Source organism: Euleptes europaea, chromosome 2 (genome assembly GCF_029931775.1).
Source record: "Euleptes europaea isolate rEulEur1 chromosome 2, rEulEur1.hap1, whole genome shotgun sequence".
Taxonomy (NCBI): Eukaryota; Metazoa; Chordata; class Lepidosauria; order Squamata; family Sphaerodactylidae; genus Euleptes; species Euleptes europaea.
Window position 1 is genome coordinate 129,307,156 of NC_079313.1, and position 27,693 is coordinate 129,334,848.

At 45.2% G+C, this 27,693-nt stretch overlaps 1 protein-coding gene across 1 annotated transcript in view; it reads left to right on the forward strand.

Annotated features, from left to right (window-relative positions):
- The window catches only part of CDH4 (cadherin 4), an 880,207-nt gene extending 853,393 nt beyond the window's left edge, over positions 1-26,814 (forward strand). Inside the window, exons 12-16 of the mRNA XM_056844901.1 lie at positions 5,222-5,455; positions 8,277-8,510; positions 17,344-17,483; positions 20,108-20,272; positions 26,403-26,814. Of these exons, the coding sequence (XP_056700879.1) occupies positions 5,222-5,455; positions 8,277-8,510; positions 17,344-17,483; positions 20,108-20,272; positions 26,403-26,609 (980 nt within the window). The 3' untranslated portion in view covers positions 26,610-26,814. The remainder of the gene's footprint in view (positions 1-5,221; positions 5,456-8,276; positions 8,511-17,343; positions 17,484-20,107; positions 20,273-26,402) is intronic.
- The last annotated feature ends 879 nt before the right edge of the window (positions 26,815-27,693 follow it).

Here is a 27,693-nt window from a genome sequence, read left to right on the forward strand (position 1 = left end):
ATTCCAATAACGTTATTGGGAAGGGGGGGGGCATTCCAGAACTGGGGCAGCTGCCAAAAAGGCCCTATCCCTCCAAAAGAGGGGAAGCATGAAGAAGTGGTTGAGATGTTCTCATTACAAACTCAGGATCAGCACACATTCTTTGCCCTCAGGAGTTCGTATTTTTTGGACTAGCTTAGGAATTGGCCATTTCCCTGGGGACATTTAAATTTTAAAAAACCCTTTGGGAACTTTGGCACACTTTCTTCTACTTTCCAGGACAAAAAAAAATGCTAGTCAGAAAATAGGCTGAAAGTTACCTTTAGAAAATAACCAAAGCAAAGCATTAAAAAAATGTTGTTTCAGCTTTCGCTCGTACTTTCATGCTTCCTAAATGGAATCAAGGTCTGTTTTAATTGAGATTTCCCCTCCAAATATATACTTCTTTGAATAGAGGTTTGGGTTTTTTTTCAGAAAGTGTCTTAGAATCATAGAATCACAGAGTTGGAAGGGACCACCAGGGCCATCAAGTCCAACCCCCTGCACAATGCAGGAAATTCACAACTACCTCCCCTCCACACCCCTAGTCTTGCAAAGCCGGTATGTAAATAGACAAAGGTGATTTAAGCCCCTCAGTTGAAAAGAAAAAAAAAAAACACATCTGGGGTCTGTACATTGGATAAGCTAGAAACACCCCAAGCATTTGTGCAAAAGATAACTGACAAGGATTGCAGGGAGCCGCGATGAACCCTGCGGGCTTTCCATTCTGTGTGAGTGATCAAGGAGGAGAGTCTAGAAGAGGGAGATCTGTCCAGGGCTGCCAAACAGAAAGCAGAATATCTGCACTGCTAGACCTTGAGGTTGGGAGAGTTAACGTTACAATGATGAGAAAGGGATTTAGAAGGCTTCTTTGGGGATTCAGAGACTCTTCAGGCAGCGAAAACAAACAAGCAGTGTAAGGTAGAACGCTTTACTAAAACATCTGGGAAGAATCATCGGAGAGTCTTTTTTAAAATTATTTTTATTCATTTTTGTTAGCATTTTAAGGGTGAAAAAGGCACAAACAAATCAAGAGCGTGAGCTTTAAAAACTGCTCAGGCAAGGCTGTCGGAGGAAATAGTCAGGGTAGAGACCTGGAACAAAACAGCTAGCGGTTCACTGGGGATGGGAAGTGGAAGGCATGAAGAATATTGAACTGCTTTTTAAAAAGTGGATTCTGTTTTCCCCCCCCATTAACGAAAGGGAAGTTACTGGAGTGTGGAGGCCCAGACAGCCGAAGAAACTGGGGTGTTTTGTTTTGTTTGTTCGTTCGCAAAGGATTATGCAAGACAGTGACGGCTTTTAACCTTTATGAACGTCAAACTCTTAAGTGGAGAGCCTGAACGGGCAACTTCTGCAGCGCGGATTCTTATTCAGAGGCCCCACCGTTTATCTGGGAGGACCCCTGTTGTGAGAAAAGACAAGTGTTACGTTTGCTAACCTCTGGTCTTGAAGGATGCTTTGAACTTTAAGTATTGGTGTGGCAGGGAGATGGCCCAGGTTTGTACCTTTTCCCATCATGGCAGTATCGTGATGAGGAAGACTTAGGGTTGCCAGGTCCCTCTCCGCCACCGGTGGGAGGTTTTTTGGTCGGAACCTAAGGAGGGCAGGGTTTGGGGAGAGGAAGGACTTCAATGCCATAGAGTCCAATTGCCAAAGCGGCCCTTTTTTCCAGGTGAACTGATCTCTATCGGCTGGAGATCAGTTGTAATAGCAGGAGATCTCCTGCTACTACCTGGAGGTTGGCAACCCTAGGAAGACAGTACTTTGTGATGGGTACAGAGAAAGGGTACCAGCTATGGCTGGTTTTAAAGAAAATGGGTGTGCCACTGCATCTAATCGTTTTGATGGTCAACCTGTACTCTGGACAAGAGGCCACAGTTAGAACACAATATGGAGAAATTGAATGGTTTCCATTTGGCAAAAGTGTCAGACAAGGGTGTATTTTCTCTCCCTATCTCTTCAATCTATATGCAGAACATATAATTAGGAAAGCTGGGTTAGATTTAGATGAAGGTGGAGTGAAAATTGGAGGGAGGAATATTCATAATTTGAGATATGCTGATGACACTACATTATTGGCAGAAAATAGTGAAGATTTGAAACGACTACTGCTGAAAGTAAAAAGAGAAAGTGCCAAAGCAGGACTACAGTTGAACATCAAGAAAACAAAAGTAATGACTACAGGAGAATTACACAACTTTAAGGTTGACAATGAGGAAATTGGAATTGTTCAAGACTTTCTATTCCTTGGCTCCACCATCAACCAAAAGGGAGACTGCAGCCAAGAAATCAGAAGGAGATTGAGACTGGGAAGGGCAGCCATGAAGGAGCTAGAAAAGATTTTGACGTGTAAGGATGTGTCACTGGCCACCGAGACTAGATTAATTAATGCCATCATATTCCCTATTACTATGTATGGGTGTGAAAGCTGGACAGTGAAGAAAGCTGATAGGAAGAAAATAGATTCCTTTGAAATGTGGTGTTGGAGGAGAGTGTTACAGATTCCATGGACTGCCAAAAAACAGATCAGTGGGTTATAGATCAAATCAAGCCTGAACTGACCCTAGAAGCTAAAATGACTAAACTGAGGCTATCATATTTTGGTCACGTCATGAGACGACACGAGTCACTGGAAAAGACAGTCATGCTAGGAAAAGTTGAGGGCAGCAGGAAAAGAGGAAGACCCAACAAGAGATGGATTGACTCAATAAAGGAAGCCACAGCCTTCAATTTGCAAGATCTGAGCAAGGCTGTCAAAGATAGGACATTTTGGAGGACTTTCATTCATAGGGTCGCTATGAGTCGGAAGTGCTATGAGTCGGCACTTAACACACACAGAGAGAGAGAAAGGGGACAAAGGGAGCCAATCTTTACATCTGTTGCGGGTATCAGACCCAGGTCAAATGTTCTGTTTCCAAAAGCAACCACTCAGGTGGTGCTGAAAGCCCAGGAGCGGGGTAGACCGCCTTCTACCCTCCCCTGTTATTTTTCCCAAGCAGCTGAAACTCTGAGGTATACTACCTGAGCACATGGAAGTTCCATGTAGCAAATATTCTTAGTAGCCATTGATTGACCTATCTTCCATCAATTTATCTACATTAAAGCCATCTAAGCTATCACTTAATCTTCGGGAAGTGGCTTCCATGAGTTACACATTGTGAGGAGGACTTATTTCTGTCTGTCCTGAGCCTACAGCAAATCAAAGTCTTTGGGTGACGCCAAGATCGAGTATACAGAGTATCAAGAATAATTTCTGTGTTCGCTTTTGTAAAGAAAAGCAACCTTGCTCTTCTTCTGATCACCAAACTTTGGTTCAGGCTGCGGCCTTCTATGTCTTCAATGTCTTGATATCAGACTAGGAGCTGATGACCAGCTCTCTCTCACAAACCATTCCCGTGGGAAACCATTTCCATTTCCCATGGGAAGCCACTTCACTTTGGGGGGAAAGGTGTGGAGACCGGAGGCATTGCCACCTCCACTTCAAAGCACCTCCATTTCAAAGCCTTCCTATTGTAAATCAGCTATCTGTTCTCTTGGTGACAATCCTGTTAGAAGCCTGACATCTCAAAAGCTTGAAGGAGCCCAGATGTTTTGTATTGCTGCAGAGATGCAAATACCTCTGTAACTTCAAAAGGCCTAGAGGTGTCATGCCAAATATCTTAGAAGTTTATTGCGTCCCCAACATCTCATTGGGCGGAATGGCCATCACCCAATGAGATGGGAGAGATAAATATGAACTCTGTTCTAATCAAAAATCATGAAGCTTGGGAGGGAGACATGCTGGTCATGTCTCCAAGCGATCATCATCTGGCAACCATGAAGGGCTGACACTCTGCGTGTTAGGACCAGAACTGGGTCTTGGTAACTATAAATCAACTAAAACCTTGCATTTGTTACTCTCTTGGAAACTTTGCCTATTTTGCCTGAAACTTAAAGAACTACTGTGAAGTTAGAGATTGCTAAGATTTCTTGTTTTTATGCTATCTGCCTCACAAACAATTTCCTTTCTGTAACGAGCACATTTTATTAGATAAACTTATAGACTTTATATTGAAGTCTGAGAAACCTTTTTTTGGGTCTCAGGGCTAAATCCAAGTGCCTGAGTGTGTGTGTGTGTGAGAAACCACCTACCATAGTGTTTTGTGGCAATAAGCCTCCCCTGGCAGAAGCTCTACTCTGCAGGGACGGTTTTTGCTTGTTTTGACTTTTGGGAAACTGGCTGGGGAAGAGTAGCTCTCAGCTCATCCCTGGGAAAGCCAGCCTTTTGGAATTGAGAGCTGGTGGCGATATACCTGTACTGCGCTCAAAGGGGGAATCCTGGGGCACAGTAAGGAATTTGGGTTTCCTTAGGGAAACATTTGGTGACTTTGAACTACAGAGGAATCGGCCTGCTGGAGAGCAGACAGAGTCTCCTTGACAAGGTAGCAGAGTCTATCCGCATTGTGCTTTAGGGAGGGTCCTGAAGCCCATCGGGGAGTTTGGCAACTTTTGACCCAAGGAGGTACCGGTTTGCTGGAGAGCAGGCCGGACCTCCTTGACAGCTTTCTCCACTCAGAGTGAGAGAGAAATACCCCCAACTATTCTTAGATATGTAAAGTAGGGTTGACATAAAGTCTAGCGCATGATTATTAGACACAATAGCCGGGAAAGAGAGTGAGGTATAAATTGAATAAAATAAAATAAATAACAAGGATAACAAATATCAGTAACGAGAGGAAGGTAGACAGCTCAGGTATGTGTTAAGACAGGGGTGAGGGTAAATAGTATGGAACTGGGTAATGAATTCTAATTCAGCAATTCCATGTTGGATTCTCCCTTTGAAGCATCCTTGTCTGAGAACAGTAACTTTTAGTTCAGCAACAGAATGCCCTGGAAGATGTTTGCTGGTTTCTGAATATTGTCATTTTTAATGTCAAATTTGGGTCCATTTATTGATTTTCAGAGAGACCTTTTCATCGACTACAGAGAGTAAAAGGACATTGTTGACACTTGATGACAGATATTACATTGGAGGATTGCCAAATGCTTTAGGTGTAACTCATAGGGACTATGCCCTGGACAATGTCACCCGCTGTTTCCCCTACATTCTTCCATCTATATGTCTATCAGAGTGGGAGATGAGGGGGAAATGTCCCTGTGCCCGCCGCTTCCTGTGCCAACCTTAACCATTACTCGCTGAAACGATCTTCTCCCCCTTTAGGTATCCCTCCAGCCAGTGGCACTGGCACACTGCAGATTTATCTAATTGACATCAACGATAACGCTCCGGAGCTCCTGCCAAAGGAGGCGCAGATCTGCGAAAAGCCAAACCTGAATGTCATCAACATCACAGCCGCCGATGCTGACATCGATCCAAACGTTGGACCCTTCGTCTTCGAGCTGCCAAGCGTGCCATCTGCCATCAGGAAGAACTGGACCATTACACGGCTAAACGGTAAACTGGGCTGGCAGCACCGATGGCATTTGGAACTTGGCTCGCTTGCAAGTGCCGGAGGGGATTGGCCTTCCAACTTTCAAACTTCCTTTTGTGTCGTCCCACCCTCCCCTTCCCTGGCCCCCCTTTTGATTTATTGTTCAAAGCCCACATTCTGGGTGACATTATAAGCAGGAGAGTTAATGTGAAATGGCACAGATCGGGCCTTGAGCAGGACTCTGCCTTGTTTTCATTGGTGCTCCGGCTTCCCCACCTCCCCTCTAGGTTTTAATACAGTTCATAATTACGCAGAGTTATCAGGACCGAACTGGGGATAAATCATCTGTAGTAGCCCAGGGGGGAAAGCTATTATTAGTCTTCCTTATGTTCCATTTTTATTGTCATGAGCCACAATCAGGATCAATGATCATTCCTCCAGCCCTAATTGCATCAAAAGTCATCTTCCTTTTCTACTTTAACATAGAATTACAGTTAAGGTTGGGTTAGTGGGAAGATTACTAGGAGAATAGGAGGGTGGAGAAGGGTGTTGAAACCGCAATCAGCTGTAGTTGGAATAAGAACATAAAAAAGCCATGCTGGATCAGACCAAGGTCCATCAGGTCTGGCAGTCTGTTCACACAGTGGCCAACCAGGTGCCTCTAGGAAGCCCACAAACAAGACAACTGCAGCAGCATTCTCCTGCCAGTGTTCCACAGCACCTAATATAATAGGCATGCTCCTCTGATCCTGAAGAGAACATAAGATAATAAGAAAAGCCATGCTGAATCAGACCAAGGTCCATCAAGTCCAGCAACCTTTTCACACAGTGGCCAACCAGGTGCTTCTAGGAAGCCCACAAAGAAAATCTTAAGCAGTGAGTTCCTTATCATAGAACCTGGCCTGCAGCATCTTAACCATGAATTCCAAGCTTGCCTCAAAAATCATTGCCCAAACCTCTTCTGTGCCTAAATCTCTTCTGCAACCACACTCCTAACCTGGGCAATCCCTCTTGAAGCTGGCGCAGCCCATTTCACTTTAGTATCTTACTCTGTCTCATCATAGGGTTTTCAAGGTAAAGGTTGGTCAGAAGCGGTTTACCAGTGCCTTCTTCTGCGTAGTACTAACCAGGGTTAGCTGTAGTTGCACTGCTGTTGTCTACAAAAGATCCTCCGGCAGTGTCGCCTTCCACTACTGCTGCTGCCCAGTAGCTAACCTTCAAGGATTTCTATTTTGGATGTGGTGTTGGAGGAGAGTGTTACGGATACCATGGACTGTCCAAAAAAAACCAAAAACAAATCAGTGGGTTATAGATCAAATCAAGCCTGAACTGACCCTAGAAGCTAAAATGACTAAACTGAGGCTGTTGTATTTTGGTCAGGTCATGAGAACAGGAGTCACTGGAAAAGACAATCATGCTAGGAAAAGTTGAGGGCAGCAGGAAAAGAGGAAGACCCAACAAGAGATGGATTGACTGTATAAAGGAAGCCACGGCCCTCAGTTCGCAAGATCTGACAAGGTTGTCAAAGATAGGACATTTTGGAGGACACTGATTCATAGGTTCACCGTGAGTCGGAAGCAACTTGATGGCACTTAACACACATCTTACTCTGGCTAACATAACTCACAGCAAGAGGAAGCAGGCTTGCCTGCTTTTCCATATTGCGAGGCACTGTTCCTTGGAGGTGGAAAGTGGCAACAAGTTGCAGCCGACTTATAGTGACCTTGTGAGGCTTCCAAGGCAAGAGACATTTAGTATAAGCATCCCTGGAATTCCTTGGTGGGCCCCCCATCCAAATGCTAACCAGAGCCGATCCTGCTTAGCTTCCGAGATCTGGCGAGATTGGGCTAGCCTAGGCCATCAAGATCAGGGCTTCTTCTGCTTGGTGGTGTGAAATGCTGTCAAAATTCTGCTTGGTGGTATAAAATACAGCAATCTTAAGGTGACCCCACAGGGTTTTCAAGGGAAGAGACGAATGCTGGTGGTTTGCCATTGCCCGCCTCTGTGTAGCAACCCTGGACTTCCTTGGTGGTTTTCCCATCCAAGTTCCAATAAGGACCAAGCCTGCTTAGCTTCTGAGATCTGATGAGGTCGAGCTAGCCTGGGCCATCCAGGTCAGGGCCATATGTAGGCTTAGCTGCAACTAATTCCATTTTAATTGGAAGTGATTTATTTGATTAGAAGCAATTTTATTATCAATGTAAATTATTGTCGGCATGAATTTGGAAAGTGATTTACTGTAATTTTGTTGGAAGCCACCCTGAGCTCGGCTTTTGTCGGGGGAGGGCAGGGTATAAATGGAATAAAATAAATAAAATAAAAATAGACAGAGTGGGTGTCACCTCTTAGTTAATATGCATCAGATTGGGCTACAAGGCTGTAGTTCTGTGTACACATATTTGGAAGTAACTCCTCTTGAACAAAATGGGATTTATATTCACAGGACCAGGTTGTAACTATCTCTAGGTTGCGAGTGCCGACTGTGATCTAGATTGAGGATGCCATTTCTTCCATTGTTGCACTGCTCTTACCTTAAAATTTATCCTGGTGTTCAGGTGACATCTCCTCTCCTTAAGCCCATTAGATCTCGTCTTGCCCTCTGGAGCAGCAGAGAAAGAGTCCTTCCCTCTTCCACGTGACAGACAGTTCATAGTATTTGAAGAGCATGATAATGGCTGCCCTCAGGCTTCTCCAAGTTAAACATAGCCAGTTCCTTCAGCCTTTCTTCATAGTGCTCATTTTCCAGACCCCCTGTTCATTTTCGTTGCCCTCCTCTGAAACGACATGGGCATACTCTTAAGGGTCCCCTCAGTGCTTCACCGGCCTCCATTTTGCTCCCTACAGGTGACTACGCCCAACTCAGCTTACGCATCACATACTTGGAAGCTGGCGTATATGACGTTCCAATCATTGTGACAGATTCAGGAAACCCTCCTCTGTTCAACATGTCTATCGTTAAAGTCAAGGTGTGCCCGTGTGATGAGAACGGAGACTGTACCACGATTGGAGCTGTAGCTGCGGCTGGACTGGGAACTGGAGCCATTATTGCCATCTTGATATGTATCATCATTTTACTAAGTAAGTGTGGTGGCGGGCAGCAAGTGGTCCCAATATGTGGTCCTCAAGCTGTTCTGCTTCTAGACGAATCAACCACAAATCCTGCAGATTTCATTAACGGTCAGGACCAAGGAACTGCCTTCCACGTCATAAATCGACGGCCATTAAACTGCTTCTAGAAGTGGGAACCTTTTGATCTAAGTGTTTTAATGCTTTCTTAGGACTGTTTGGTGATCCTCAGTTTGACTTCAGGCCAGAGAGTGAGACAGACAGAGAGAGAGCTCCGAAGCTAAGCAAGATTGGCCATGGTTAGTACTTGGATGGGAGACCACCAAGGAAGACCTTGGTTGCTATGCCGAGGAAGGCAATGGCAAACCACCTCTGCTCATCTCTTGCCTGGAAAACCCCATGAAGGGTCACAATGAGTCAGTTGTGACTTGACAACACCTAATAAGATAGCTAGATAGCTAGATAGCTAGATAGCTAGATGGACGGACGGACGGACGGATGGATGATAGGACAAACACAAAAATAAGCAAAAATGCCAGTAACTACGACAGGATTTTGCGCAGAGAAAGTAATGGATGTAAGCCAATAAACAAGACGATTAAAGTATTGCTGAGCAAATCATGCAAAATGGGCATAGAGCTATAACATGAATTTGAAACTTGGGAGGGCTTGCTTCAAAGCACTTGACATTTTCAATTAACTAGCAAAAATATCTGCTCACCTTTGAAGTAGATCCAACAATATCAGGGCTTTCATTAGCATGTAAGTTACCTTCGAAACACAGTAGGCAGATGTTGGAATGAAAAACAACATATCTTAAAAGGTATGTTTTAAAAAAACTTTACCCTGAGATTTCTAATAATAATGGGATGGTGGTGCTAAATCACATTTACTGTGTGCTACAAATGTTCTTAATTAATCCATTAATTAAAATATTTAAAGGTGGCACATAGCATAATGGCTGGCAATTGTATGCATATTCTCTAGCAGTGATTTTTAAAATGCAGTCCAAGGACAGCTTGGAGCTTGTGATTGCCTTTCTCATAGATATTCTGAAGGCCTTTTTGCAAAACAGTGAGAGAAAAAGCTGAATTCACAGAAGTGTTACATGCTTTGACTGGCAGACATGTTAGTGACGCAGAATGTTCACAAACATTACAACTCCTACCTGCTATCCAGTTATACTCCCCCTTCAGAAGTAGTTGACTTTAAAGCTGTCCATCCTATCTTACCATATGGTGGCTGTGACATTGATCCAAATGTTGGACAAACAACCAAACAAGAACACCAGTTCACAATGTGTGTGTGTGTGTGTGTGTGTGTGTGAAGCGCCGTCAAGTCACAGCCAACTTATATCTACCCCTGGTGGGGTTTTCAAGGCAACAGGTCAAGCAGAGGCGGTTTGCCATTGCTTTCCTCTGCAGAGTCTGCCTTGGAGGTCTTCCTTCCAAGTACCAACTCAGCGTAGCTTCTAAGATCTGACAAGATCAGGCTAGACTATCCTTCCACATCCCCATTGGTTCATAATAGCATGAAGTAATGATTTATTTATTACAGGACGGTGCTGGAAAGTGGTATTGACTAGGATCCCTGACATTTCGAAGGCAGAATTTCTGTTACATGCCCAAAGAGATCCATGTAAGAGCAGAACTACTTCTGGGATTGTATCATACCATCAGTTTCCCATGGCAAAAGGGCCTTTTCATCAGAGGAGTGAAGGCAATTTCCACTGATTCTTCTCTGCCATTGAAGATCCTCCTTTCCTCCCCCAGGAACAAAATTTCAGGTGGCTCAGTGGGGGGAAAAGGAAGGTAGAGGTGGGGAAATCCCACTATACGAGCTGTGCTTCGCTTGCAAATAGCATAGGATTTAAGACATAAAAACGTAGGAAAGGTCATGCTGCATCAGACCAAGGTACATAAAGTCCAGCAGTCTGTTCACACAGTGGCCAACCAGGTGCCTCTAGGAAGCCCACAAACGAGGCGACTGCAGCAGCATTGTCCTGCCTGTGTTCCAAAGTACCTAATATAATAGGCATGCTCCTCTGATCCGGGAGAGAATAGGTATCCATCATGGCTAGTATCCATTTTTACTAGTAGCCATAGATAGCCCTCCATGAACATGTTCCCTCTTGAAGCCTTCCATGTTGGCAGCCATCACCACATCCTGGGACAGGGAGTTCCACCATTTAACGATGTGTTGTGTGAAGAAATACTTCCGGTTATCTGTTTTGAATCTCTCATCCTGCAGCTTCGGAAGATGACCCTGTGTTCTAGTATTATGAGAGAGGGAGAAAAGCTTCTCCCTGTCCACTCTCTCCACACCATGCATCGTTTTATAGACCTCTATCATGTCTCCACTCAATTGCCTTCTTTCCAAGCTAAACAGCCCTAAGCATTTCAACCATCCTCATAGGGCAGTGGCTCTAGCGCTCTGATCATTTTGGTTTCTCTTTTCTGCACCTTCTCAAGCTCTGCAATATCCTTTTTTAGGTGTGGTGACCAGAACTGTACACACAGTATTCCAAGTGTGGTATCACCATAGATTTGTATGAGACCATGTAATGGACAACACTGGGGTGCCACCAAAACCAACCCCACCCCACCCTGGGTGGCTAATTCTTTCCTCCCTCCTCCAGTAATGCAACAGTGTGCTGGAACCCTTATCTGTGTCTCATTGCCATCATGCTATGCATTTTCCTGCCCCTGCCAACACCAGCAAACTAGATGGGAGTGGACAGAGAAATTCACAATATGGAAACATTTTAAGACAGCTAAGTACCGGTATTGCTTCCACATTACAGGGGGTGGGGGAGCAGATAAGAATGTCTGCCCTATGAGGAGTGGTTAAAACACTTGGGGCTGTTTAGCTTGGAAAGAAAGCGGTTAAGGAGAGACATGACAGACGTCTATAAAATTATGCATGGTATGGAGAGAGTGGACAGGGAGGAGCTTTTCTCCCTCTCTCATCCTAGAACCTGCGTCATCTGCTGAAGCTGGAGGGTGAGAGATTCAAAACAGATAAAAGGAAGTATTTCTTCACACAACGCATAGTTTAATTGTGGAACTCCCTGCCCCAGGATGTGGTGACAGCTGCCAACTTGGAAGGCTTTGAGAGGGGAGTGGACATGTTCATGGAGGAGAGGGGTATTCATGGCTGCTAGTCAAAATGGATACTAGTCATGATGCATACCTATTCTCTCCAGGATCAGAGGAGCATGCCTATTATATTAGGTGCTGTGGAACACAGGCAGGATGGTGCTGCTGCAGTCGTCTTGTTTGTGGCTTCCTAGAGGCTCCTAGTCGGCCACTGTGTAAACAGACTGCTGGACTTGATGGGCCTTGGTCGGATCCAGCATGGTGTTCTTATGTTCTTAATACTTTAAACCAGAACTGAAGGCTATTTTTGGCAGCATCCCTCTTTCAGTTATAATGGGTAGTTCCCTGCTAGAATGACCACGTCTTGAAGGATAAAAAAAAAAAACCTTGTGACAAACACACAACCCTCTCCGTCTCCACATGCGAAATAAGGAGTGACATTTTCTGCGCAAATCTGGAACGTGCGCGTGTCTGTTTTTACAATGAGGTGATGATAATGAGCTATAAGTACACATCTGCTTTCTAAGATTGTTGAACGTAATAAAGCTTCTTAATGCCAATTTTTAGTATTTTACATAGTGAAAAAAATTGCATTGGAAGTAACAGGAGCAATAAAGCAGAAGATGTCTTCTTCCCCCCCCTCCTTTTTTTTCTGCTGTACGTATAAATCAAAGTCTAAAGTATGATTTAAACACTTGAGAAAATTCTGTTGACTGAAATTAACTACCGCTGAAAGACATTTGATTTAGGGGATTCCTTTTTTTTCCATTTTCAAATCCATTATCCTGTTCTAAATTATGGGTTTTATTACGAACGCGTATTTTTTACATTCATTGTCATTCTAATTGACTTTTTAATGTTCGCCAGATACCCTAGGCTTATATCAGTCGTGAGAAATGGAATTTGGAATAAGAAGACCTTTTCTACTTACGTTGCCACTTTCCCCTTTTTGGAAGTTTTGCTTAAAAAAACTTTGTTCAAACCAAAGCAGGGGGTGCGCTCTGTCACCCACTGTGCCGGTTCGAAATATTTGTCAACCCAAGCAAGGAACCCTCATTGCTTCTCCCCCTATGCTGCCTCCAAGCATGGCATGCGGAAGGTCCTAGGTTCAATCCCCAGCACCTCCAGTTAAAAGGATCAGGTAGACCTGGCGAGCTGCTCAGACCTGGTCTGAGTAGACAATACTGGCCTTTTATGCAGGGACCTTTCCCCGCAGTCAACCCTGCCAAATGCTTCCGGGCTTCCTTTTGATTATGCATGCCTTTTCTGCCTGTCAGAGGTCACCTCACTCTCCCTGTGCATTTGCCTGCATTTTCCAGATTCTGGCTATAGCAGCTTTAGCTTTTAGCTTTAGCTGAGCCTTCCTCAGGTCTTACAGACAGGGGGGCATGGCTGCCATGGAGAACCAGCGTGGTGTAGTGGTTAAGAGTGGTGGTTTGGAGCGGTGGACTCTAATCTGGAGAACCGGGTTTGATTCCCCCACTCCCCCACACGAGCGGCGGATGCTAATCTGGTGAACCGGGTTGGTTTCCCTACCCCCACACATGAAGCCAGCTCTCTTAGAGCTCTCTGTTGTGGGGAGGGGAAGGGAAGGAGATTGTAAGCCGGTTTGATTCTTCCTTAAGTGGTAGAGAAAGTCAGCATATCAAAACCACTTCTTCTTCTTCCTCTTCCTTGATAGAGTCAATCCATCTCGTGTTGGGTCTTCCTCTTTTCCTGCTACCTGCAACTCTTCCTAGCATGATTGTCTTTTCCAGTGACTCTTGTCTAGGGTTGCCAACCAAGAGGTACTAGATGGAGATCTCCTGCTATTGCAAGTGATCTCCATCCGATAGAGACCAGTTCCCCTGGAATTTCCCAACCCGGAGCTGGCAACCCTAGCTACCACCCCTCGCATCTCCAATGAAACCTTGCCCTGCTCCCCGCTTCTCCTGTCTCAGGGCTGAACATTCAGCGCCTCCCAGCCCCCAGCAAACTGCCTCGCCAGCTACTACGTCTGCCTTCGCTGCAATCTTTAACACACTCAAGGGAAAGCGGTACAATGGAGGAGGGGGAGAGTCTGCAATGAGAGAGGACAAACAATTTCAAGAACACCACATGCAGAGTGGAAACAGGCTTAGCAGCCATCACAGAGCTTTCTGTCCACGCCGTTGACACCCCGAAAGCCTCTTTGTCGAGGTAGCTGTAGAGGCGTTAATGGGACAGTTTTTCTAGGAACAACCAAAAGAGTTGTGGCGGTTGTTGTTTTTTAAAGGCGGTCATTATAATATTGGTTTCACACACCAGGCAGTTTGGGTGTTTGAAGAGGCGGCCAAAGGCTTTGATAGCGGAGTGTCGGTTTGTCTGTTTGGTATTTTTAAATCCGCTTTTGGCCGGAGATAAGAGTTACATTTGTGTTTCATTTGACTCCAGAAAAGACCTGGGGAAAGTGCTTAGGCAGCGTCGAGCAATCTGAAAACCATTTTGCTTTGCAAGACAGATGGGAGTGAGGCCAGCTGACATACGGAGGCTATAATGAGCTGTCCGGTCCTTTTCTCTTCACACCAGTGATTTTTTTTGCTGGGTAACAGCACTTGGAGGGCAAAAAAAAAAAGAACTAACCCCCCCCCCCCCCAAGTTGATTTTTCCTTCCAAACCGTTCTACGGCCATTTATGCATGGGAGATTTTGCCTTGGATTTGCCGCTCTCTAGATGCACATTTTCCCCATCCAAATTCCCCAAACTCAACAATAAGTAGGGTTGCCAGGTCCCTCTTTGCCACCGGCAGGAGGTTTTGGAGGCGGAGCCTGAGGAAGGCTGGGTTTGGGGAGGGGAGGGGCTTCAATGCCATAAAGTCCAATGGCCAAAACGGCCATTTTCTCCAGGGGAACTGATCTCTGTTGGCTGGAGATCAGTTGTCATAGCAGGAGATCTCCAGCTAGTACCTGGAGGTTGGCAACCCTACTCAGTTCCCTAATGATTGAACACTTGGGATCAAAGTGAGCTTTGTATCTGCATCGTGTTTGAAGTGGCCCAAAGCAACTGACCCCAAAAAGAAACAGCTAAGTGGACAATCTCTTTCCCCAAAGCAGCTTGTGATGTGGAAAGAAAACACAGGCCGTTTAATTTCACCAGACTCTTCTTTGGTCCAAACCAGCCTCTAAGTTCTGCATCTGGACCAAAGCAGATCTCCAGTTGCCCAGCTTGCTTTCGCTCGCTCTACAAAAACCCACCCGGCCCCTCTCTGCAAAGAGCTCAAAGAAGCTCAGATCTGCTTTCCAAGCAAGGCAGCTGAAAAGACCATCTCTGAGCATTTGTTAATGTGATTTTTTTGGGGGGGGGAGGGAAAAAACACACAGAAAGCCCATAAAAAGGAGGAGAATGAGTCCAAATTGGATTATGTGAACTAATGTTTTATCCAGCCTCTGTTGCATTCCTTCTGAGAGAATGGCACATCATTAAAATGAAATTAGCCCAGCTGCAGCATCTTGCTGATTGAAAAGGATTTATTCTGCCCTGTGCGGGAAGAGGAACGCCAGAGGAAGCACCAGCCCTGTGGCTGGGTTTGTTTTTTTAAACCTCTTGATGTCGGTTCTGGAATGCATTTGAGATTCAGATCCAAATATTTGCAAGCGCCACTGTTTCTTTTCTTAACTTTAAGGCTCTAGTATACTTCACAGGGAGGAGACACAATTGTCAACATGCCCCACGTTAGGGTTGCCAGCCTCTAGGTACTAGCTGGAGATCTCCTGCTATTACAACTGATCTCCAGCAGATAGAGATCAGTTCCCCTGGAGAAAATGGCTGCTTTGGCCATTGGACTCTATAGCATTGAAGTCCCTCTCCTCCCCCAAACCCTGCCCTCCTCAGGCTCCACCCCAAAAGCCTCCCATTGGTGTTGATAAGGGACGGTCAGTAGACAATACTGACTTTGATGGACCAAGGGTATATGGCAGCTTCATATGTTCATGTGTTCATGTGGGATGAGCCAGCGTGGTGTAGTGGTTAAGAACAGCGGAGTCTAACCAGGGGAACCAGGTTTGATTCCCCTCTCCTCCTCATGAGCGGTGGACTCTAATCTGGAGAACCGGATTCGATTCCCTACTCCTCCACATGAAGACTGCTGGGTGACCTTAGGCTAGTCACAGTTCTCTCCAAATTCTCTCAGCCTCACCTACCTCACAAGGTGCCTGTTGTGGGGGGGAGGGGGGAGGAAGGTGCTTGTAAGCTGCTTTGAGACTCTTTTCAATAGAGAAAGGCGGGATATAAAAACCAACTCTTCTTATTGTCATTGTTATTCCCACTCTGGCTTGTCTGCTCCATACTGTATCAATCCAATTCCTTCCTCTGCTTTATTTATTTATTTGATTTATGTGCCAGGCTTTGGGCAACTCACAACATATTATACAATTTTAAACTGTAACTGGAAAGATGGCTTTGAATACTCATATTAAAATAAACCAAATAGCCTCTTAGGATTTTTCTCGTGAAGCCAGTCTAGGCATTATGGCCAAGGAAGAAATTATTCCCATTCAAATCATATTTTGTAATATGCTCGATGTCACACAAGATGCATCTTATTGTCGAAGGCTTTCATGGTCAGAGTTCATCGGTTCTTGTAGGTTATCCGGGCTGTGTGACCGTGGTCTTGGTATTTTCTTTCCTGACGTTTCGCCAGTAGGCGAAACATCAGGAAAGAAAATGCCAAGACCACGGTCACACAGCCCGGATAACCTACAAGAACCGAAGATGCATCCTGCTTCTCAATTCGTATGGTTGGACTATGTGCATTGACACTGTTCAGAATTCAGATGCCTGAACTGCGTACAACGGTCCTCCACCCCTGGTGGTGGAAAGTGCCATCAGGTCGCAGTCCGCTTATCGTGACCTCGTAAGGTTTTCGAGAAAAAAGACAGATGTGATTTGCCATTGTCTGCCTGTGCAGACCCTGGACTTCCTGGCTGGTCCCCCATCCAAGCACTAACCTCGCTTAGCTTCCGATATTGGGCTAGCCTGGGCCATCCCGGTCAGGACCCTCAACCCCTACCATTGGCTTAATCAAAACAAATCTTTATCATACAAGAGATGGCATTTGTTTCCCCCATCTATCTTCAGATGTGTACAACTCAAGACCCACCACTCTGCTCACAATTATGTGTGTCTGTAAAGTGCCGCCAAGTCACAGCTGACTTACGGCAACCCTGTAGGATTTCCAAGGCCAGAGGCATTCAGAGGTGGCTTGCCATTGCTTTCCTCTGCATAGGTAAAAAAAGGTAAAGGTAGTCCCCAGGAAAGCACTGGGTCATTCCTGACCCATGAGGTGACGTCACATCCCGACGTTTACTAGGCAGACTATGTTTATGGGGTGGTTTGTCATTGCCTTCCCCAGTCATCAGCAAGCTGGGTACTCATTTTACCAACTTCAGAAGGATGGGAGGCTGAGTCAACCTTGAGCCGGCTACCTGAAACCGACTTCCGTCGGGATCGAACTCAGGTTGTGAGCAGAGCTTTTGACTGCAGTACTGCAGCTTACCACGGGGCTCCTCAGCATAGAGACCTTGGTGTTCCTTGGTGGTCTCCCATCCAAGTACTAACCAGGGCCGACCCTGCTTAGATCTGAGATCTGAGGAAATCAAGCTAGCCTTGGCCATCCAGCGATTACAAGGAAAAGAGAAGGGTACCTTCTGGGCTGTTTTCCTTTTGCTGTGGCCACTGGAACCATAAATCAGCCTCGCTCAGCAGAATCTCTTCCACTGTTTCCCTCACAGCCATGGTGTTGCTCTTTGTGGTGTGGATGAAACGCCGGGAAAAGGAGCGGCACACGAAACAGCTCCTCATTGACCCTGAGGACGATGTGCGGGATAACATTCTGAAATACGACGAAGAAGGAGGGGGAGAAGAAGACCAGGTAAGGAGAGCTTCTTCTCTGAGGGTCAGACCAGCTTCTGATGAGCTTAAATAGCTTTATATAACCAAGGGTTTCACTCCCGTCATCAGTCTTCCACAAAACACCTACACTTCAGCAGCAAATATATTTTTCATTCTGGCAAGAAAACCCCCCTCGAATCAGATAATAATGAGGTCAAACCCCTGATGTTTCCAGACAAAAAAATTAAATATAAAGGTCCAGTTAAGTCTATTGTTACAGGTATGTGGTGTGACCGGACTTTATAGGCAGCTAATAGAGAGTAATGGTAGGCTACCAAACTCAAGCTGGGTACCCAAGGTTGGGTAGAAAGAATATATATATATGTATATAAATACTGAAAATATAATTTATTCGAAGCTCTATGTAAAGGTTAAAAATATTTAAAAACATTAAAATAGCACAATGGCATTTCCTAGGGTTGATATCTGTAACCACATACCAAATGCGTTTCAGCCTATCGGGCCTTCATCAGTGGTTAATTAAAACACATGTTCAGCCTGCACACATTTACAGAAATAAATAAATACATATACTGCTCTATTAGGTTGAGACCTGCACACATAGTATATGAGAGACATATACTAACCAGTATTACAACTAGAACCAATCCTACCAGATGTTTGAGTAATTGGTAATAGATTTTACAACCTATACACATGCCTGGTTGGGTTTGAACTGTTTGCATATGTATTTTATTTAATATATTTTATTTATATATGTATTTTATTTTTAACCTTTACATAGTGCTTCTAATAAATTATATTTTCAGTATTTATATACATATACATATACATATACATATACATATACATACATATACATATATATATATATATATATATATATATATATATATATATATATATATATACACACACATATACATATACATATACATATATACATATATATACATATATATACATATATATACATATATATATATATATATATATATATATATATATATATATATATATATATATATATATATATATATATATATATATATATATATATATATATGTTTTCTTTCTACCCAACCTTGGGTACCCAGCTTCTGTTTTCAGGTTGGGTTTTATTCCCCTCTTTTTTCTTTCACTTCAGGCTATCAAACTTAGCCACAATTGATGAACCCTGACGCATTATTACTTATATCCTGTACATGATCAGGAGTGATATGACTTGGAGTGGCTGCAGCAGAGGTCCCAAACATATTCTAGCTGCAACTGCAGTCTTTAAAACATTGATAAACACCAAAATATACTGATTTTTGCTAGATTCTGAGAGGGCAGTATTATTCCTGAATCACTGTTATCCTATGTTTAGGATCCTCCCGAATCCATGTCCAGGCCAAAATGGTCCCAGGTGAGGATTAGGATATCTCCAGGATATACAGACCTCAGACCCTTTTGTGACAACTTTCACACAAACACAAAGCCTTCCTTTACCTCCCCGAAGGTGGAGAGGATGGCCTTGAGAATCTGGTAAAAGCCACGGATTATGGACGGGGCAGAGGAACTGAGATGGGAGGTTCAGGGAAACTAGGGTTGCCAAATTTCTGTAGATTTGGGGATGGAGCCTTGAGAGGGCAGGGTTTGTGGAGGGAAGAGGAGGAGCCTCAGAAGGTAATTATAATGCGATAGAGTCCACCTTCCAAAGCAGCCATTTTCTCCAGGGGAACTGATCTCTGTACTCTGGAGATGTAATTGCAGGGGAATTCCACTACCCACTAGAGTTGCCAGGTCCCCGTCCCCCTGGTCACCGGTGGGAGTTGAGGGGGTAAAGCTGACAGATCTTGGTTGGGAAGCTCCTGGAGATGGAGCCTAGGGAGGACAGGGACCTCAGAGGAATGCAATGCCATAGAGTCCACCCTCCAAAGCATCCGTTTTCTTCAAGGGAACTGATCTCTGGAGTCTGAGTTGTAATTCCAGGGGATCCCCAGGTCCCATCTGGATGCTAGCATCCCTAGTCCCCACATTCATGTTGGTAACCCTGTATCACTTTAAGGCTAAGATGTCTCTGCTCAGGCCTGGCACCACATGTCATGGCATATGGGAGCCAGCATGGTGTAGTGGTTAAGAGCGGTGGTTTGGACCGGTGGAGTCTGATCTGGAGAAGCAGATTTGATTCCCCACTCCTCCACATGAGTGACAGAGGCTAATCTGGTGAACCAGATTGGTTTCCCCACTCCCACATATGAAGCCAGTTGGGTGACTTCAGGCTAGTCACTCTCTCAGCCCCACCTACCTCACAGGGTGTCTGTTGTGGGGAGGGGAAGGTGATTGTAACCCGGTTTGATTCTCCCTTAAGTAGTAGAGAAAGTCGGCATAGAAAAACCAACTCTCCATCATCATCTTTTTATTTATCGTTTCTCTATAATGTTTGTCCCCCGCCCTCTGCAGAATCTGCCCCAGGTTGGGCCGTCCTGCCGGGGCTGCGTCTAAACGCCTGACGCCATGGCGGCGAGAGCGATTCTGCTCCGGTTTCAATTGGACTCGAGCCAATCAGGTCATTTATATGCCCGGGTAGCATCGAGCCACTTGAAGATTTTCAGCGGAAAGCTTCCTGAGCCTCACCGCCTGCTTCTCCATTTGTTACAGGATTATGATTTAAGCCAACTTCAGCAGCCAGAGAGCATGGATCATGTTATGAACAAGGCAAATGGAGTCAGACGAGTAGACGAGAGACCAATTGGCGCTGAGCCCCAATATCCTATAAGGCCTGTAATCCCCCATCCTGGGGACATTGGGGACTTTATTAATGAGGTAGGTTCCTGCAGGCTTTCCCTATTTTACCTCTCCAGGCTTGTATAACCAGCAAAAAGCCATGCAGGCAGTTAATGAAGAGAGAGAGTGTGTGTGTATGTATATCCATGCGTGCATACATTAATCAGGGCCTACTGATTCTTCCCTAGAACAAATCGCAGCTTTCATTCATCATCCTGTATTGTACTTATAACCTGCCAAGAGCTCAAAAGTGGTAACTGGATCCAAAGAACTGTGAGACGTGTGAAGTGGGAATGTCATTGTGGTCCTAAGCAGAGTTACACCCTTCTAAGACCTTTTGTGTTCGTTAGACTTAGAAGGGGATAACTCTGCTCGGGATGGCAGAGCATGGTTTTCTAATATTCCCACTCCACGTTGCATGATAGATCCTTTTTTTTTTAATCACAGGGGAATCTCAAAAACAGTTTGGGATCTGGCCCGAGACTCTCTGTTGCTCAAGGAGGGGGAGAAAGCTTTTCTCCCTCTCTCATAATACTAGAACGCAGGGTCATCTGCTGAAGCTGGAGTGTGAGAGATTCAAAGCGGATAAAAGGAAGTATTTCTTCACACAACACATGGTTAAATTGTGGAACTCCCTGCCCCAGGATGTGGTGATGGCTACCAACTTGGAGGGCTTTAAGAGGGGAGTGGACATATTCATGGAGGAGAGGGTTATTCATGGCTACTAGTCAAAATGGATACTAGTCAAGATGCATACATATTCTCTCCAGGATCAGAGGAGCATGTCTGTTATATTAGGTGCTTTGGAACCCAGGCAGGATAATGCTGCTGCAGTTTTCTTGTTTGTGGGCTTCCTAGAGGCACCTGGTTAGCCACTGTGTGAACAGACCACTGGACTTGATCTGATCTGAAAAGCATGGCCTTTCTTATGTTCTTATGCCCCTGGTGGTCCCTTCCAACTCTATGATTCTATGATTCTGTATAAAGGCAGAGGGGTGCAGACCAAGGGTTGGATCAAGACTAAATTGGCACTCGCCACCAATTTCCCCTTCCCGCTGCAGACCCCCCTCATTTCATTCCTCGGGGTCCCCTATCTTCCGGGAGCAGAATTTCATGAAGATCAGTGGGCTGCAGCGGGAAGGGGAAGGGAGGAAACTTCCATTTTACCATTGGAGAAGATTCAACTCCAAAGGGGTCATGTTATTGTGAAATATTATGAGCTGGCAGTGGTATTGTGGGTTAGAATATTTGGTCAAGGCCAATTTTAGCACTTTTTTTAGCATGGCAGGTTGTGTAGTGGTTAAAAACAGCAGACTCTAATCTGGAGAACCAGGTTCAATTCCCCACTCCTCCACATGAGCGGCGGACACTCATCTGGTGAACCGGTTGGGTTTCCCCACTCCTCCACGTGAAGCCTACTGGGCCAGTCAGTTCTATCCGAACTCTCTCAGCTAATGTGGAGGCAGGCAATGGTAAACCACCTCCAAATGTCTCTTGCCTTGAAAACCCTACGGGGTCACCGTACGTTAGCTGTGACTTGACGGCACTTTCAACCACCACCTAGCCTACCTCCTGTAGATATGGCAAGGATACTGCGTCACATGAACACATGAAGCTGCCTTATACTGAGCCAGATGATTGGTCCACCAAAGTCAGTATTGCCTACTCAGAGTGGCAGCAGCTCTCCAGGTCTCAGGCTGAGGTCTTTCGCATCGTCTACAACTTGATCCTTTTAACTGGAGATGGCTGGGATTGAACCCGAGACCTTCTGTATGGAAAGCAGAACAATGAGCCAGGCCCCCTCCCTCCCTCTTTGATATCAGAATGGAAGAGCCACCAACATGCCTGCTAGTTCCAGGTTATGGAGGGAGCATGAGAAGGCTCTACTGAGCCCTATTTCCTGGGACATCTGTGCACACCATCTGATCACCAATCCCCTTCTGCTCATTCAAGATATTCCAGCTCTAGAACTTAGGCAGTTCAACAGAGGGGAGAAGAAGGTTAGATGGGAGCCATACACATTCTTTGTAATGGTGCATCATTCTAACTACACATGATCCATGGAAAAACAGGTTGTGGTGAACCTTAAGAAGACCTCTTCATGGATGGAACTGCACCTTGAGCAGGAAAGATCATACTCCCAAGAGTTCAGCAGAAACCGGCCACTTATTTTAAAGGTTTTTTCTCTGCCTCCCTAAGGATTTTTTTTGATGCCCTCAAGTCACAGCTGACTTTTGGTGACCCTGTATCATTTTCTGTACAAGAGATGTTTAGAGGTGGTCTGCCATTTCTTGCCTCCACATCATGGCCCTAGTATTTTTTGGAGGTCGCCCATCCAAGTACTAACCGGGGCCAACCCTGCTTAGCTTCTGAGATCTGATAAGATCAGACCAACCTGGGGCTATCCAGGTCAGGATTCTTAAGGACTAGAAACATGTTTTTAAGTGAAATCCCAAGATTTCACAGAAGTGGATGATTTCCTTTCATTTTGAGGCCATAGTCTGCATCTATGTGCCAAACACAGCCGTGCAGATTTCTGTTTCTCCCTTCCTGTACTTAAACCGTGCCAGAAAAGTATGAATTCCCAACATAGTTCTTCAAGCTCTGCATTTAATATTTATCTTTAATTTATCTACTTGATCCTTTTACTTTCGAAAAGAGAGCCTGTGTGTTTACAAACCAATTGATGAGTTATTTCCTCCGAGGCAAAACGCAATCCGTTTCATAAGTCGGATACATAAATGTGGAAGCAATTTAATTTTGTTATTGTGTCAATTTCCTGGCCTTGAGACTACGTTTTTAATCATTAAAATCCTTCCTCCCTGGTACACGCAAACACACGCTCCATTTGGACATCGGTGGGGTCCAGGACGGATTCTTCTCTGCTCCTTCACACTTTAAACCCCTTCCCCAATTTCAAACTGCTGCTGCTGCTGCTCAAAAACACTTGCAGATTTCTCCTCCTTCCCCCACTGAAAAGGTGTCCATGACACCAGCTTTGACAGAGCTTATCATATGTCCTGAGGCACGGAGACAGGAAGGATAGGAGGTATTTCTGGAATAATTCTCCCTTCCCTAGCCATCAAACAACTGGTGCTTTTCAACCTGTTCATCAATGACCTGGAGTTGGGGGTGAACAGTGAGGTGGCCACGTGTGCAGATGAGACCAAATTATTTAGGGTGGTTAAAACAAAATCAGACTGTGGAGAGCTCCAAAAGGATCTCTTCAAACTGGAGGAATGGGCATTAAAATGGCAAATTAGATTCAATGTGAGCAAGTGTAAACTGATGCAAATTGGGGCAAAAAAAATCCCAACTTCCCATATACACTCATGGGATCTGTGCTGGCAGTGACAGACCAAGAAAGGGATCTTGGGGTGGTAGTGGATCGCTCAATGAAGTTGTCCCTGCTGTGAAAAAGGCAAATTCCATGCTGGCCATAATTAGGCAAGGAATAGAGAAAAAAACTGCTGCTATCATACTGCGCTTGTACAAATCTATGGTGAGACCACACTGATTTTAAGTCATTCTTGATCACACAGCTTGCTTGCTGAACCTCACCAGTCTCCACATTAGACGGGGGGGGGGGGGAAATCACAGGGGCTTTGGAAGAGGCACACATAGGCTGTTTATGCTTGGTAATTAGCAGCTCATTCAAGGCTGAAGTGCCCCGCATATTTTTTTTAATTTATTCACGCTGAACTGTCATTCCAGACGTCACTGCGAAGCTGGTGCATACCTGCTTCGCATTTCTTAAGAGCCCCTTTAACGTGACCTTTTGTATTTGCTCTGCCCCCTCCTCAAAGCATTCGCTGAAGGAAGCATGCAGAATCCCAGCCGCGGCTTAGCTATGCAAACAACTATTGCTAATGGCTATGCAAACGAAGGAATGAAGGAGCAGGCAAGTTGGGGGATGGAATTTGTTTGACTTTCTCCGCTTGCATCGGGACCATGAATAGTCATTTCAAAGGTCGGATTTAAAAAATCAGCACTGAGCGAGGAGCAGAATCGACCCTGCATAAATGGCCATACATTTCACAGAGGAGTGTTACACAAAACCCTTCTTTCAATGTCCTACTTATATCATTGCCTTCGTGGGCTAGTGGAACCACATGGAGGGAGACAGACTCCCAAGGGGGAAGCGGATGAGGAATGGCCCACGAAGCTCTGAGCAGGAAGTCTCTATAAGGAGCTGTGGCACTTCTGCAGCAGGTGAAAGGCAGGCTTGTAAGAGCACTGCAGGAAAATATCTTCCCTCTTAGCCTAGTATCTCACCACTTTACAATATTCTGAATCGCTCTGAGCCAGCAAGGGAGAGTGGCAGGCAGAAGCCAGCTGCATTGCGCAGCTGGTTGCAAATATGCAGTCAATTTAATGCTCACCCAGGACCCGGTGAGCTTGACGGGTGCATCTGTTGATGTTAGGGTTGCCAACTCAGCAGAAAAGGGTTGCAGGGGGCAGGAGCAAGTGCTTGGGAACCACAACGACGAGAGCCTGCACAGTGTAGTGGTTAAGAGCCAGGGTTGCCAGCTCCAGGTTAAGAAATACCTAAAGGTTCTTGGGGTAGAGCCTGAGGAGGGTGGGGTTTGGGTAGGGGCAGGACTTCAGTTGGCAACCCTAAGCAGGTTTCATGTGGAAGAGTGGGGAATCAAACCCAGTTCTTCAGATTAGAGTCCGCCTCTCACGTGGAGGAGATTCGCTTCAGAGAAAGCGCTTAGTTTAGATTTAGCTTAGATGTTACATAAGATGTCTTTAGCTTAAATGTTTCTCAAGTTAAGTTTCTTCCGTTCTTAGGTTACAAGCTTTGTTCTGTTCCTCAAAACTCACACAGATTCAATTTCACAGACTCTGTCCCCAGCCTAGCTAACAGGAAGGAAGAGACTTTAAATTCTATTCCCAGAGAACAGCAGAAGTGTGGGGATTTACCAAAATCCCTCCTCCCGTTCTTACTGAACTACCCCACACCAGAGGCAGTAATCCTCCACACCACCCTGCAACCGGAATAGCTCTGTCCCAGAGACTAATTCGCCTTTGGGACCTGAGAAAGGGCCCTTTTTCCACCCAATTCTCAGTCCTGCCACTCCACAGGTTGTGTGTTCCACTAGCTTTGGCTACACCAAACCCTTAGGTTCACAGAGTTGTTCACAGCTTCCTCTCACACCAGTTACCAAGCTCTGAATCCTTTCTCAGAGCTCAAAGTGTCAGCTTTTTGGCTTCGCCCACTCTTGGCCTCTCAGCTTCTGCTGAAGATTAACACCTTGTTCAGCACAGTCATTTCCAGTCTAAAAAGAGGAAATGACAACACCGCATTGTCGTGATGCTCTAGTTGCCCAACTAAACTCTACGGTAGGGATTATGATCATGGTAGGGAAAAGGGCTGTGGCTCAGCGGTCGAGCCTCTGCTTGGCATGCAGAAGGTCCCATGTTCAGTCCCCGGCATCTCCAGTTAAAGGACTAGGCAAGTAGGTGATGTGAAAGACCCCTGCCTGAGACCCTGGAGAGCCGCTGCTGGTCTGAGTAGACAATACTGACTTTGATGGACCAGGGGTCTGATTCACTAGAAGGCAGCTTCATGTGTACATGTGTTCATATGTGTTCATGAATGCCAGTTCCACCTCCCCACACCCTGCCCCAGAGCCCGGTAAGTCTCCCGCCAGCTGAAAGACAAGGTCTGACAACCGTACCGTGGGACGAATGCCACTGCTTTAGGGGGAAGCCCTGCCTAATTAAATGAATAATGGCCGATATGAATTTGTAGGGTTGGTACACCAGCAGTACTTGTTAGCACCAAAGAACAATCTCTTGTGTGCTTAGGATGTCTTAAGACAGCCAATGTGGTGTAGTGGTTAAGGGCTGTGGTTTGGAGCAGTGGATTCTGATCTGGAGGAATGGGTTTGATTCCCCACTCCTCCACATGAGCGGTGGAGGCTAATCTGGTGAACTGGATTGGTTTCCCCACTCCTCCACACGAAGCCAGCTGGGTGACCTTGGGCTCGTCACACTTTCTCAGCCCCACCTACCTCACAGGGTGTCTGTTGTGGGGAGGTGAAGCAAAGGCGATTGTAAGCCAGTTTTATTCTTCCTTAAGTGGTAGAGAAAGTCAGCAAGTAAAAACCAACTCTTCTTCTTCTTAAGTCCAAGCTGACCAGTCTCTTCTTCCGGCTTCCAGGGCTTGAGAGCGGCAGATAACGACCCGACGGCCCCTCCGTACGACTCCCTCCTCGTCTTCGACTACGAGGGCAGTGGTTCCACAGCGGGCTCGGTCAGCTCGCTTAACTCGTCGAGCTCCGGAGACCAAGACTACGACTACCTGAACGACTGGGGGCCCAGGTTCAAGAAACTGGCGGACATGTATGGGGGCGGCGAGGAAGACTAAAATGACCTCACTTTTATTGTTTTAGTACAAAAAGAGAGAAAAAAAGAGGAAAGCTCTAGTGTTAGAAGAAGAGGAGGAGGAAAGAAGGAAAAGAAACCCAACAATGAAGAAGAAAAGGGTGAAGAAGCAAGAACTGTATTGAAGTGACGGCTTCTCTAATTATTATCCCCTGCTGACTGTATTCCTTTTAGTGGTGATTTAGAACTTTTCTTTTTCTGTTTTTTTCCCTTTATTTCTTTTTTTTTTAAAGAACATCGAGCTGTCTAGCATGAACACTCGTCTCTGCTGCGATTGTGTTTTTTTTTTAATTATTATTTTTTCTAATGTGTCAGCAGGGATACCGCTTGTTCTATCACTTTATGACTAAGGGGAGTGAAAGGCACTCTGTCTTAACTTGAATTTCTTAGAACAGAAGCACTGTTTTTAAAATATATATATAGATATATATATTTGAAAGTGCCTTTTGGTACATGTATCAGATTCCCTCAATCTCAGGAGTGTTCAGAAAAGAAACAAAAATTTATGTTTCGACCGTCTTGGGCACCACACTCTATGACCCTAAGCCAGTTCTAGCTGGGAAGGAATTAACAAAACAAAACCGGAATTGTGGGATGGTTTCTTTCAGTGGGTGGGGTACCTTTTTTCTAAAAAAACCAACAAAAAAGTGGGAAACTTGTTTGAAGGTTGAATGGGGGGGGGGAATGAAGACTTTTGACTAAAAAAAAAATCTGAACTGCTATCTTTTGGCCTAAGCAGAAGGTGAACTGAGTAAACCTGTTGTATATATATACTTCATTGTTTCTCCAATGCAAACTATCGACCGGGGTTACTTCTCATGACCCGGTCGCATGTGATGTAGCTGCCTAGAGTTAAAGCATTGAGCCTTTGGTGAGTACGACACAAAAGTCTTTGCATAAGCCCTACAGTAAATGCTGAGCAGACCAAAGGCCGCTTGTGTGTGAGAGTTTGTGTTGTTGTCTTTTGGGTTTGGTTAAAGCTCCTGCCACCTACCCGAGTCCCGTCAACCCTGGCTAGGTTACACGTTTCTCATAGACTTTCATCGTAATGAATTGAATGTGGAATT